Source organism: Mya arenaria, chromosome 16 (assembly GCF_026914265.1).
Source record: "Mya arenaria isolate MELC-2E11 chromosome 16, ASM2691426v1".
Lineage (NCBI taxonomy): Eukaryota > Metazoa > Mollusca > Bivalvia > Myida > Myidae > Mya > Mya arenaria.
In genome coordinates this window covers 52,670,150-52,685,030 of record NC_069137.1, presented here as the reverse complement: position 1 = coordinate 52,685,030, position 14,881 = coordinate 52,670,150, and the positions used below count along the sequence as shown (strand labels likewise).

The following is a 14,881-nucleotide window of genomic DNA, read 5'->3' as shown; positions in this document are numbered from 1 at the left end:
TTGGCCATGGAAATATTTAATCATAGACTTATCAAGTATCTCCATTTTGACAAACAGACGGTCGGCTTTGTCCTGGACGTATTTCGTTTATTGATGAAATACTCAATATATAAATACATAGTGTCTTACGTGGACTACGGTAAGTTCCCCTCCCCCTACGCTTGGAAAAGTATTCTCCAATATAAGGTGCTGAAAATGGAAAGGCAAAAAGTTTTCGACTCCAACTAAATTCATGGTGGCTCACTCAAAACATAATCACACCGCAGAAATATTCATATTTATGGTTAGCGGCAAAGGCATCTCCAAGACTATTGTCGATGTGCTCATTTCTAATGAACTTGATTGCCTCATTTATGACGAGACAATACTCTCGCAACTGTGAAATGTGTCATATTATGTGTGAAAGACTGCCAGAACAAAGCATGTGTTATTGTTAGGATCGACCATGTGAGGCAAACACTGTAGGAACATTTTTTTGACCTTAAAGATGCGGTTTATTTTAGACTGTTCATGACTCTAAGCTGGAGAGAACAGTGCCTCAATATATTGAACATTTCGGCAGAAATGTCAGATTGGAACCTGACTAGTTGGGATTTAGCAAAGGTACTTAAACATGTTTGAATTTGCGTAATATAATTTGGACTAACACATATAGGCAAGGCCTATATTGCCTCTAATGAAAGCGCGTTTGCTAAGAATGAAATACTCATCATTATATTGCATTCCATGTCGTTGTTGTTGTTATTGCTTCTTTTAATGCTCAATAACTGTAATAACTGCTATTTTTTATTGACATCAATTAACAATGACTGTAATAATTGCTAGTTTTTACTACGTATCTGAACATAGTGTTAGTCTGCTACTAACACTACTCACTATTGATTTATATTGTACTTTGGTACAAACTAAACCTGTTGTATATATGTTATGCTCTCCATATATGGAGGAAATAAAAGCTCTATCTACCTATCTTTATCGTCAATACACTATGTTAATACATAGTTATACAGGTGGCTGACCCAAAGATAATTGTTGCGTTCGGGTCGCATTATAGCCCCTTCTCTTTAACGTAAAGTTTTTTTAAAATGGGATCGAGCATGCCTTTCTCGCAGTCAGTCAGAAACATTTATAATACTTATATTTGTGCAAGTGTATTTTTAATTCCACAGGATTATTTCGGTATGTTGACGACGAAGGTAATCTACGAGAGTCATGGGTTGATGGGCGACCTGTTTATTTCAATGCCTGGTAAGTGATTTAGTTTTGCGTACGCAACATTTCGGTGATATATACTTTCGTAACTCAAGTAAACCTTTTCTCAGTCCTGGAACGCGAAAAGATTAGAATTAAGTACACCAACTTTATGTTCTCTCTTGTAAAATACTCTCAGAGCTTATGATACGTACAGCATTGAGGCGATTTAAACTCTTAACAAAACGCTCATGTAAAAAAGACATCCAAAAAGGACAAAAATCAATGCAGTGCCAATAGCTATTAAATATCTAAAATGCATTTCTTTTCTAAAGAAAATTTTCTGAATCTTTTAACAATAATAATGTTTACAAATTTAGACAAGGCAAAATGTCAATGCAGTGTTTTCGTACGTTTACTGTTTATATAATAGCCACAGTTTTGTTTCATAAAGTGTTTGTTAGCATCCCTTAATATAATAACGATAATGACGTCATACATAGGCAAGCGTCTGAGAGGACATCTATGGCCCCTAATGCAAATATACACGAATGTGCAGTTATTGATCTTACTTTGGACTTTAATCGGACTGACATCTGGAGGCTCGACTTATGCACGACAGAAGTTGTTGGCCGTGGAAGTATGATGCATGGCTTTGCATGCGAATCAAGGCAAAGTATTTCAGATGAACACTTTAAGAATGGTAGGTTAATTTCTAGACTTTTCTCCTTTTATCATTAACCACTCTAATAAGATAAATAAATCTTTATTGATTTATTAATCACTCAATGTTTGTGCAATCTGTGTAAGTGGTATAGCATTTTTCTCGTTATGTTTCTGTAAGGCATGAAATTGCTTGTTTCTTAAGTAGCAAATCAACCCGTTTCGTTTTGCCAAAGTTTGTTTTTCCCTGATCACTGGACACGGTGCTAATCATTTCCTATATAAAAGAGACCTCTGATGCTTTATGATAAATAAGACAAACCATGAAATCGATACGTGAAATATATCCTCTATATGACCGGTAGAACCGGTAGAGTAAAATGGCAAATTTGAGTATCGAATATCATTTGTTACAAAAGAACCGTCATATATGTTTACTGCGCAAACACAGTACACAATATATTAATACATGTTGCATAGATGTTTAATATTCAAAAGTTTAACCTGTAATTGTTCGACCAATGCGAGTGTGTTTTCTCTAAAATGAAATATATTATTGCGATAATAATGCGTAGTTGTACGAGTGAAGTAAAGTTTATGGTGTATTAATAAATCTAAGTCGTTAACATCCCGAAAGAGGAAGACATCTTCAATTTGACTTAAACCTTTCTCTTTGTATTTTTCACGTTTAGATTTTTCAACAAAGGAAAGTTTTGATTTTCCTATTAAAATGTCGCATCTGTTATTCCGTTGTGATTCTGGCGAGACGGTTTCCAATCTTGCAGTTTGTAACGGTTTACCGGAATGTTTTGACCAGACAGACGAAAGGAATTGTTCAGCGAAGGGTATTTTTTTCATTCAAGAACCCACATCATAGTCGTTTATCAAACTTTGTATAGTGAAAACTTTGATAGACAGTTTTATTTCAACAAAATACTTTCAACAGTTATAACAACAACAATCCATTAAATTGTATTAAATAAAATTAAATTGATGTGTCTTACGATTATTGAAATCAAATGATAGGAATTAATTAATTAAACTAGCTTTGTATATTAAGGTAGCTCTTGTTATTCGAAATAATTTGTTGAATGTTGAAAGATAAATGTTTAATTCAGCCTCCAATATTTGTTACACATAGTATGTTGCTTTTGTTACACATAATATGTTGTGTTATATATAAAAAACGTATTTACCATTACATGTTGTATATACACATTGACATGTTATATGAAAATATATATGTTTATGTAGACGATGTGCATTGTACAAGTCTTAATAAAAATGTATGTCTGTCTGTCTTACAGAACTTCTATAAATGCACAAATCATGTCATTTACAAGAGAAATGCAAAACACATTAATTATCTAGCAGTACCGTTGTACATAGAAAGCAAACGTGTTTGACCATGTTGTAAGTGTTCTGCAATTATTTCAGAAAAGTGCGATGATGGGTATTTCAAATGCGACAGTGGCGAGTGTATTAAGATCAGCCAAGTTTGTGATTTCATCCAAAACTGTGTGGACGCCTCTGATGAATTCTGTGGTAAATAAATATAAACAATAAAATGAACTTCAATGTACGATGTTCGTTCAAAGGTGTCAAAAAATAACAAATATAAGTAAACTAAACTACCATGTAAAAATCATGAGGTCTGTGTGTGGAAATATCGGAATGGAGAGCATATTCTAAAATGCAATGTAACGATTGACTTTAACTCATTTGAACATATATGATACTTACACATTCGTAGTATAACGCAGTTACAATACATTTACACACATTCGATATTGATTGATCAAAAATATCTACTGATTAAAATAAAGGTCTAAATTTTGGGCAATAAAGAAGAATATTTCTTGATTTTCAGATTTTCCTCGTTGTAATCCGGATTCAGAATTCACATGCAACAATGGTCAATGTGTTCCAAAAGAAGACCGATGTGACGCCAGCTTTCAATGTTTGGACAAGTCTGATGAACATAACTGTGGTGTGTAAATGAACCCAATCGCCTATATAAAAAGAAACATAATAATATAACATTGAGTAAAGTTTAATTTAAAAAAAAAATCATTTATATTTGGGAATTTTGAATTATATATCCTATATAGAAAGAAAGTACAGTTAAGTTGGCTTTACGTGTTATTGTATGCTCATCCGTCTGTCCATCTATATTTTTATGCCAAAATCATTGTAGTCAAGAGTAGTGCATACAGTTAATGAAATATCGTCATTTCAGCTTTCTGTAACGACGAAAGAGCATTTGAATGCTCCAATAGACAATGTATACCAAAGCAGTACATCTGCGATGACGTAACAGACTGTTTGGACCAATCAGATGAGAAAAACTGTCATGACGATGCTTATGTCACTTGCGATGATGTCTTAGCGGAAGGCCATACAAGTAGCGGTCTTTATTACATGAGTAAGCCAGGTTTCAAATATAGTCATAGTGCTGTGATTCAGTCACTCAATAGACTATCTACATGTACAATTGCGTCATAGAAGATGTAATATATAAGTATATACTTTTACATACAGTGTGTGTATACCACGTGATAAACTGCGTCATAAATGATACGTCGGAAGGCAATATTTCGCTTCGAATGAAGACTTACACAGAGACAACTTTCCTATTTCTTAACCATTTTAAATGAAACATAGCGCACTCTACGCCGCTTACGGAGACCCGCCTTCGGTCGTTTACCAGAGTTTGATTGAGAGTATAGTTTCTTAAAACACTTCGACATTACACATTCACAATACGGCCGTCTGACGGAGCACTGTCAAAACATTAGAAAAAAGCTTGTCAATGTGTTTGATGAAACTAACTCCAGCAATAAAACGAAGGCGGGGCTCTTTAAGCAGCATAGACTGCCCTTCGTTTTATTTTAAATGATGTAGTAAAAGGAAAAGTTATCTTTGATTTAAATCTTCATTTTAAGCAAAATGTTGCCTTCTGACGTAGCATATATGACGTAATTTATCAGGTGGTATATACACACTTTAACAATACATAATTATCACACATATCGTGTTACATTGTCTTGGAGATGACAGCTATACTTGTAGTCATGGGAAATCAAAACCGGTCTTTCTTCCAGAAAAAAGTGGGCCTCAGATACATTGCCACTTTGATAAGTACAACAAAACGATTCGAACAGTTTATCTCAACATCGATTGGAAGGGTGAATATTTATACAAAAACAATGGCTTGGGTGCAAAGTTTGTACCTTCCTTTCGTTTTGAGGAAGCGTTCATATTTATGACGAATGCGACTCGGAGTGGGTACGTGTGTTCTATGGAGGTAAGTTTATTGAATCGCAAGAATTTCTATCAATACAGATCAATACATTTAACAAATAATATTCGTATTAAGTAGTTTTAAGATAATACTTTATATATTTACATAGATGGACACAACCTAAGGCTATTATTTCAAGCAGCGAAGACATGGGATTAAACGTTACTCGTGATTAAGATTGAATTGTTTTAGAAATCGAAATGGCTTTAAATATACGAATATTTAAGCTACGTTTTATACATTGGAGCGCTAGCATATTGTTTTGATTTAGTAATGCGTACTGTCTTATATAATTGATCATGTATACAAAGTGTAAATGTTATTCTTATTGCGTTTAAGTTCCCGTTTAAATTCATTCCTGAAATAAAAGAAGTTATGAAGGTGGAGTATGCGCTGAACGACACATCCTTCGAGGAAATAGACGAGTTTCCTAGTGGTAGAATTTCTAATTTGGTTCAGGACTTTGCGACACGAAGGGGAATTAATCTTGGTCCAACGATGGAGGAAACAGCCATATTTATGCTTGGGTATGTGTCTGAATTATTCAGATTAATCTTGAGCTAAGATATCAATACTTTGCGTACTAACATTCTTGTTTTATGATTGCAGGTGGAGTCATATAACGTACATTCATCAAGTACTTGTATTGTGTTTTGTTCTAACTACATGGATATGGCAATACTTTGGCACACCTTTAAGTAATAAAAGTACCGATAACTATAATCAAAGTAACGATAACTATAATAAATGAATGATAACTATAATAAAGGAATGGTAACTATAATAAAGGAATGGTAACTATAATCAAAGTAACGATAACTATAATAAAGGAATGATAACTATAATAAAGGAATGGTAACTATAATAAAGGAATGGTAACTATAATAAATGAATGATAACTATAATAAAAGTAAAAGTAACGATAACTATAATAAAATAAACCATAAATATGCTTAACGATTGTGCACGGTTCTGCTCGATCTTTAATTTATAATTTGTATGATGTTGTGAATTTGATTAATAGTTCTTTTTCTATACGATATCAGAGAATATACATGTACCTGTTGCCATCGATGCACATGAATAAAATACAGTATATAATGTATACACTTTTATACAGAAATCCGAAGGGCAATGCATACTTAGATGTTGTCGAGCAGAAAAAGTCAATTGTTGTAAGCTATCGTGGAGATTTTGATGACAAAGTCTTTCGATTTGATATAGGACCTATTGTCTGTGAAAAGGGTATGAAATGTGCTTATTTTCAAATTTCTAACAATTGTTTTAGCACTGCATTATGCTAGTTGCGGTTAAATTTTAAAACACTACCAAGCACTTAGGCGTTTAGAATACTAGCTGAGCTAGTTACAGTCGAAACCCGTTGGCTCGAACTCCTAGGAACCGGTAAAAATACATCTTTCCTCGGAATATTCGAGTCAAGCGAAAAGTCTTACCTACAGTATAAAGAAATCGGTCGTTTTCATCAAGTTTGAGCCAACGGGAATTTCGAGCAAAGCCAGTCGAGCCAACGGGGTTTGACTGTATGTAGACAATTATGATCAAGTAAACTACCTTTAATCTTTAATCGTATTGTAGTAAAGGCAGTTTGAAAGTGCATTAAATATATTGATCACATCATTTTAAGTAAAGTTAATGTAAATAAACATACTATAATTTTGAGCTTATAACTTACACATAATATTACGATTATCGACATGTTATGGATGAAAATCAATAACCAAACATAAAGTTCTGTCAGAAACAAGTTCTTCATTTTGTTACGTATATGTTTTTTTAGAATCCGACGCATTCCTTCATAACGGAAGTGACGTTTTTCCTTGTGGAAACCATCAACAGCCAGCATTATTGTTAAATCGATGTCATTTGTCGCATGATAGCAACGGACATATGCAGGGTTGCAGAAATTTTGAACACCTTCAAAATTGTGGTAAAGTCGCTAGATTCATGTTTACTTGAAAGTTTAACTGAACTAAGTATGAATATTTCTAACGTTTGACAATGTCTGTTTAATATACAGCCTGTAAATGATATATCATCATATTTACCACTTGATAATACAGTACATCTTGTATATGGTACAGCGCATCTACTGCTAAATATTATCAATATGTTAAAACACATCTGCTAAACAAAGTTGACAATATGATACAATACATCTTCTACGTATTCTTGAGTATATGGTACACAGCATCTATTACACAAGCTTGGCAATATGTTACAACACATCTACTACACAAGCTTGACAATATGTTACAACACATCTACTACACAAGCTTGGCAATATATAATAATGTGGATAACGTTTGGTTCCGCCTTTGGTTATACAAATACATATATGAAGTACAGCTCATTTTTTATACATATACATAATCTTAAATCATACAGATTCCTTTGAGTGCAGAAAAACATTCACCAAATGTCCTGGGAGTTTCTGTATTCCTTCTTCCTATGTTTGTGACGGTAAAGTGGACTGTCCGAATGGCGATGATGAAAAGTTCTGCGGTATGAATATTTTTCACTTGATACCTGTTGATCCTAATTACAAGTATTAAATGAGTTCATGTTAATGCAATATGATAGAGATATAACCGTAGAAGATAACACGAATAACCTTATAAATAGTTACACTTAACTATTGTATATATTATCTCAGCATTTTCAGATCTTTATATGGTGCTAGTGTTAAAGCATTTTTTGCTAAATATTGAATAAATCATGTCCTACCCATAAAAGGGCTGAATCAAGTTCATAACTGATAATATCTTATTTGCTTGACAAATCTTATGATACGCCTTTTTAACAGACGGCATAAATGAATATGTATACCTACAACAGGATGCGAAGAGGAAAACAAGACGATTATCGTACTTTCCTACGGATACATTCGGGCAGACCATGAGCTAGCCTTTAAATTTGCAAGCAAATTTGTCAACGATCATCGTCCGGCATACGTATTGAAAGTAATGAGAGAAAGAGGCACGCTCCAATATGAACTGTTTGAAAGGAGGTTCCCGAGCGATCATATTGCAATCAGTGGATTATGGGCATCGACCAATTCAACCTACGTGGTGGAATTCCTTTCCATATCTTCAAACGTGTTGGTATCATTCTTACCGACGCAGCCGTACAACAATTTAGAATATGAGCTCCTTTACAATAGCACCAAGATCACCGGAAATGCATCGTTTTATCGCATAGTGAATGAAGAAACATCAAGTTTGTTACGAAATCAGAATCTATCAGACACTGACAATACCTTACCTTTTAGCATTACAGAAGTAAGAATATCGAGCAGAAAGCTAGTAGTTTACTATGGATGGAATCTTATACCGAATGTGTGTACAACAAGCAGTACATATACTCGATGTGTGAACGGATACAGATGTGCCAGGAGTCTTGTCTGTTTAAATTTGAACCAGATTTGCGACGGTGTTGTCCAATGTCCGAATGGAGATGACGAACGGTTATGCAATTACCAGTGTCCACAAAATTGCTCATGCGAAGACCTTTCTATTGTTTGCAGTGATAGCAACATTGGATGGGAAGACGTTAATACATTCCCTGATCAAATTATGACACTTAAAGTAGGTCCAACTAATGACGATAATGTCATGAACATTAGAAAGTTTTTCTACTATTTGGTTTCACTTAATGTTTCTTACAGCGGTATTAAAGAGGTATCAGGCTCATCACTTAATTATCTTCCAAATATCAAGGTTCTTGATATATCTTACAACAAATTAATAACAGTGAAGCGAAATACATTTGTCACTCTAAAATATTTGACAAAACTCGTTATAAAAGGAAATAAATATCTTCTTTCAATCGAGCCAGGGGCATTTAATAATTTGAAGGTGGATGCACTATCATTTTACCGATGTGGTTTAATGAGCATAGAAGAAGAAACGTTCAAAGGTCTAAAACTGAAAGAACTTGATCTGTCTCAAAATAATATCCGTACCGTCAGCGACTTGGCATTTAAAGATGTTTCTGTACATACACTAAATCTCGCGGATAACCCGTTGTCACAATTTGGAAAGGACATGTTCCAAGGAGTTCGTTCTTTATCAGAACTGCAAACACCATCATTTAAATTTTGTTGCATTCGGCCTTCTTATCTTTTGGAAGAAAAGTGCTATCCGCATCGCGACGAAATTTCGTCATGCGATGATTTGATAGTTAATTCTGCACTTCAGGCACTTTTATGGGTAATAGGCATTCTTGCTGTTTTAGGAAACATTTTGTCATTGCTATTTCGATTTCTGTATGATCGACAAAAGTTGAAAAAAGGATATGGAATATTTGTGTCCAATCTTGCATTAGCGGACTTATTAATGGGATTATACATGCTTATAATAGGAATCGCAGATACGAAATTTAGAGGAAGGTAGGTGCTATAAATGCGATGTAAGATTGCTTTACTAATGTTTATTCGTTATCATCGTTTTTAATCAATTAACAAACGTATTTTAATTAAATATATATTTTGAGAACCGTGAAATATTAAAGCTTTGGTTAGCGGGTTATACTGTATGCTTAGATTAAACATTCATTTTAAAAGCTTTTTCTGTTACATACATGTATTCATATCCGACCTTGTACGTTATTGTAATATCAGCATCTTTTAGGTACATAGAATTTGACGAGAGTTGGCGCACAAGTGCGTGGTGCCATCTGGCTGGTGTGTTATCAACACTTTCATCAGAAGCCGGTGTACTTTTCATTTGCCTGATCACCCTTGACAGAATATTGGTGATCAAATATCCGTTTGGTCAGGTACGGTTTTCTACTGCTTCTGCTGTAATGACTGCCATAGGATGTTGGACAGTTGCATTCCTGGCGGCTACTATTCCTTTGGTTCCCGGTTCATACTTTGACGGGAGGTTTTACACGTCGAGAGCCGTTTGCACAGCCCTTCCTTTAACAAGGGATCGACAACCGGGATGGTCTTATTCCATCGCCATGTTTATTGGATTTAACTTCGTGTCTTTTATCTTCATTGCGTTCGGACAATCCTGGATATTTTATGAGATAAGAAAAGCATCCTCTCGAAGAAAACACATGAATGTCACAATATCTAATGATATGAAAGTGGCCAGGAACCTATTGATGGTTGTTACTACCGACTTTCTGTGTTGGTTTCCGGTTGGTTTAATGGGTAAGTGAAAATGAGCTATTATTTTCGAATGTTAAACTTAATTAGTTATGTAATGGTACCTTTAAATTAAAAAAAACCTAATTTAATGTTTTTTTTATTGTTTGCTCTGTGAATTATATTTTGTATAAAATGTTTACGAAAGTGTAAATATCATATTTTGTTTGTTCTCAAATGTGTCCTATGCATTACAGGTAATATTTAACCCAAATCAGTGACAATTATAATGCATATTTTTCCAGGAATGCTTGCATTGTTTGACGTACCTATACCCGGAGAAGCATATGCATGGACGGTCGTTCTAGTATTACCGATAAATTCTGCATTAAACCCATTTTTGTACACTTTATCAATACTCTTAAACCGAGAACGTAAGTGTTTAATTCGTTTGAAAATATATTCATCATGGAACACGTCTGATAATAAACTGTTTACCACTCTTTCAATGGTGTTGTTGTCACCTTAGTGCAAGAACTGAATATTTGCTTCTGTTTCTATATGCAGTTATTGAGCTATTGCACTAAGGTGACGAAATTCATTGCTTGGACGGGGTAATGAGCAAAGACGCAACTGATGCTAGATATTCAGCATCATTTTATTCATACTATAACAATAAATAATTTCCCCTTTCTAAATAATATTATCTCATTCATAGCAAATATCAGAGACATATTCCATTTATGAAAGAAATGAAAACCAAGCCTATTCAAGAGAAAACTAAAACTGCATGTCTGTGAATCACACACCATAAAAATATTTCTAATATTCAAAACTAAATTGATAAATCCATATCGAATATGTATAGTATATTCAATAAAATCATGCATACTCTTTTAACATCGCTTATTATCATTTTAGCAGCGAAAAGAAAAGGAAAAGGATATGGCTCCCATATCGCTACAGGTAACCGTGGTTTTGATTTTAGAAAAGGACTGTTTAACCTTCACCAATTTACCTAGACTTTAAAAACCTTGATAAAAATTAGTGATGAAACGATTATTGAGTACAATAAATCGTCGCTGACAATGCTATGTCGGATAAAATGTTAAGATAACTTACTTGAGGCGGTGTACATCATTTTACAAATGATGTGCAATTATTAAGTATGTGTTGTGTTGTGATGTTAAGTTAGTCAAAACAGAAAAAGGTTATGGCAATTTACTTACTGTTGCAAAAAGCATGACTATAGCATCACACGTACTGATTTCAGGTTTAACCATTCAAATGATCATGATGATACTAAGTATAAAGAATGTATTCCTTACTGATATTATGAACTTTCGATTATTGTCCGACAGTAAATCGAAATGCTTGGTCCGATTCGATTTGATTATCGATAGCAAATGGAGTCCGATTTTCAAACACTAATAAAAATAGACACAAAATGTAACAATAATTTACTGAAGTCGTAATACCGCAATTACATGTCTGGTAAACAGTTTGTATTCAAGTTATATCGTGCTATCATTAAAATTAAACAGTAGACAAACATTAATCTGGTTCATGGTCAATGCATTTTATGCAATACCAAAACGATTGCAGGTTGAAAAATGCTAGAAGCATTTAACAGAGTAATCGTTTCAGTTTTGGCTACTGGGCTTGTCCCTGTAGTTCAATGATATCAATACGAACTTTAAAACGAAGCATCCATTAATTAGGGACAAAATGCGTTTTTCATGAATATGGATATTACAACACTTGACCAAGCATATCCATATGTGCAAATGTGAAAAACGTGCATGTAGGTAAATGAAAGGCTTCATTTGATGTTATATTTTCTATCTCATTTTTACATTTGATAAGCCCAGAATTGAAACAAAAGTTATATCATATAACATTAAATACCTGGCCCTTTTTCTATTTCAGATAGAACAGAAATGTCTACACAGTAGCAGCTTTCACCAGGGCGTTGTAACACAGGTTTAAGTTGAAACGATTTGTGTATAAGGTGTGGCATTATGAACATTATTGATGTTGGAAATAAGTGCAGTGATGAGAGCTTGTTAGCAGACTTAACCCCGGGGGAATCATTAAATGATTATATTGACTTTTCAAAAGCGTGATGCTCTAATTATATGAATACATTAATATTATTGTATATATGTTTCATGTTATTGTTGTCATTTGTTACCCCTGGTCTTATACCATGTGATTCTAAAATCCGATGGATAAATATTCACTCATTGAAGCTAGTTACTTTTTAATAAATCCGGACATATATTGTTGTCTGCTAGGCGTTTCACTGTAGTCTCAATTGATTGTAGTCAATTGTATCATCGCGTAGTGCAGGTACATCAACTATTCCGACAGCATTGTATATATGTTCATTAAACTACATAATGCACATGAGTATGTACACGCCTTGATTAACAATTATAGTGAAGTGTTCACTTGAGCAAAACAGAGACTGGTAGTTTATACTCATATTTGCATAACTGTGGTATTTGTTTTGACATCTTCAGTGGGTTGGCATACAATAAGGGGGCCATGTCGATGTTTTGCTTGACCCTTACACGTTTATACTGTTTATAGAATGTACTTATGTCGTTGTTCTTTGTATATTTTTTGTAAAAACTGTTTTCGATAACCTATTATTGTAATATGTTCGCCATTACTCTTGTTACATTATTATTCAAACTGAATGCTTAATAAAAGTGTTGTGAGATGAGTTGAGTCTTCGAACGTAGACTTCCCTCAACAATATGAAGATGTTAAGTACGAAAGCACTTTATATCGTCCAGTCGACTTTGTTTTATTACATTTGAAAGAGTATTCGCATGTGAGAAATATATATCGATAATTTATTCGCTTCAAACTATTAAATTATTCATAAAAGATGACTCAAAGATTACTCTCACGTAAACTAGCTATAACCACCAGTGAACTCCCTGTTTATGTTAACGTTCCAAGCCGGTTAAAATAGAAATACCCACAGTTACTTGGTATTTGGACTGCATTATTGGCCAGTCAAGCTACCTAATTCGAGCGATTGGTTCCTGGGGTGATCTCTTGGACTGAGAATTTAAAAAATGTGTTTAAGTACACTATGATACAAATAATAAACAAATGATCCAGTTTTGGTCGTTTATTTTTACATACAATCTTTATCATTCACAAGTTATGATGGTAAGCAGATTTCGGATTGAGACATATGTATGGAAAAGAGCTCAGATCTACAAGATTTTTTTCGATAAAACAACTGTATACGCCGCATGCAAGTTCATAAAGAAGTTATCTCCAATGCGTAATCACTCAACAAGCACAAACTAGACGCTTGTTTGCAATTTTCTTTAATAACTCTGCCAAGAATACTGTTTATATACCGACTCACAGATCTCCTATAGTACTTTTGCACAAGGACTGAATCCGGCATGCGCTTTTTGGATCTACGCGCAGACGGGTACCAGTTACGAGCTAAACATATCCGCGGTTTCCGTTCGCGCGTAAAGTTTAAAAGCGCATGCCGGGCCCAGCCGGTGTGCATGGTCAAAATTACTGGCGAAGATCTGTGAGTCGGTAAATAAACAGTATTCTTGGCAGAGTTATTAAAATCAGTGCATAAACGATACTAGTTTGTGCTTGTTGAGCGATTGCAGCGTGGAGATAACTTCCTTCTGTACATGCATGCGATGTATCCAGTTGTTTTATCGAAAATGTTTTGTAGATTTGAACTCGTTTCCATACATGTGTGTTAATCCATTTGCTAACTTTCATAACTTGTGAATGATAAAGAATGTATGAAAAAATAAAATATTTAATATGTAAAAATAAATGACCAAAAGTGAATTATTTGTTTATTATGTGAATCATGGAGTTCTTAAACACATTTTTATGATTCTCAGCCCTAGAAATCACCCTTGGGACCAAATCGCTCGAATCAGATAGCTCGACTGGCCAAAAATGCTGTCCAAATACCAAGTAACTGTGTAAGTACCTATAGTTTTACAGCATACGGTATTTGCCGTGTATTATTGTGACGTCGTGTTTTATGTAGGTCTCTGTTATGCCTCCGAATAGGGTAACCTAAGTGTTGTTGGCTACTGGACCTGACCCTGAAGATAATAGACAACAAGACAACAAATGTACTGGCTACCTTCTCGAAAGTCGTAGAATAAAAGGGGAAGTAACAAATTGAACACTGACGTCATCGGATAGATTCTAGTGATAGATTGATTACGGGTATGAGTATAGACTGGTATTGTAAAAGGGACTGTGCGCCGCGATTACGCTGCTTACATTAAGCTGTAACCAGAATTATATGGATAAGGGTAAGCTACTCCAACCAAGAATAATTATTGGCAATGAGCCATCAAAGATAAAATGTGTGTAGACATCACAACAAAATATTGTTTTAGTTAAGGCACACACATCATCAAATATTTCATGTTTTAAAGCTAGCAACGATGTCGTTAATCACTTTGTTAACTTAAACAGAATTCTGAACCATCGGCCTTATGACTTATTTCCTTTTTTTTTAAATTGATATATTTTACTCACTTACACCAAGCAAGAAACAACAACTGGCCAAAAATCATTAAACAAAATTT

At 34.2% G+C, this 14,881-nt stretch overlaps 1 protein-coding gene across 1 annotated transcript in view; it reads left to right on the top strand.

Annotated features, from left to right (window-relative positions):
* Positions 1 to 12,916, top strand: part of LOC128221802 (uncharacterized) — a 34,370-nt gene extending 21,454 nt beyond the window's left edge. The window contains exons 10-25 of the mRNA XM_052930404.1: positions 1,170 to 1,248; positions 1,695 to 1,894; positions 2,547 to 2,699; positions 3,292 to 3,399; positions 3,725 to 3,844; positions 4,094 to 4,279; positions 4,959 to 5,161; positions 5,498 to 5,685; positions 6,279 to 6,403; positions 6,957 to 7,106; positions 7,565 to 7,681; positions 8,015 to 9,566; positions 9,808 to 10,337; positions 10,577 to 10,705; positions 11,193 to 11,237; positions 12,201 to 12,916. Of these exons, the coding sequence (XP_052786364.1) occupies positions 1,170 to 1,248; positions 1,695 to 1,894; positions 2,547 to 2,699; positions 3,292 to 3,399; positions 3,725 to 3,844; positions 4,094 to 4,279; positions 4,959 to 5,161; positions 5,498 to 5,685; positions 6,279 to 6,403; positions 6,957 to 7,106; positions 7,565 to 7,681; positions 8,015 to 9,566; positions 9,808 to 10,337; positions 10,577 to 10,705; positions 11,193 to 11,237; positions 12,201 to 12,226 (3,911 nt within the window). The 3' untranslated portion in view covers positions 12,227 to 12,916. The remainder of the gene's footprint in view (positions 1 to 1,169; positions 1,249 to 1,694; positions 1,895 to 2,546; positions 2,700 to 3,291; positions 3,400 to 3,724; positions 3,845 to 4,093; positions 4,280 to 4,958; positions 5,162 to 5,497; positions 5,686 to 6,278; positions 6,404 to 6,956; positions 7,107 to 7,564; positions 7,682 to 8,014; positions 9,567 to 9,807; positions 10,338 to 10,576; positions 10,706 to 11,192; positions 11,238 to 12,200) is intronic.
* Positions 12,917 to 14,881: the final 1,965 nt, after the last annotated feature.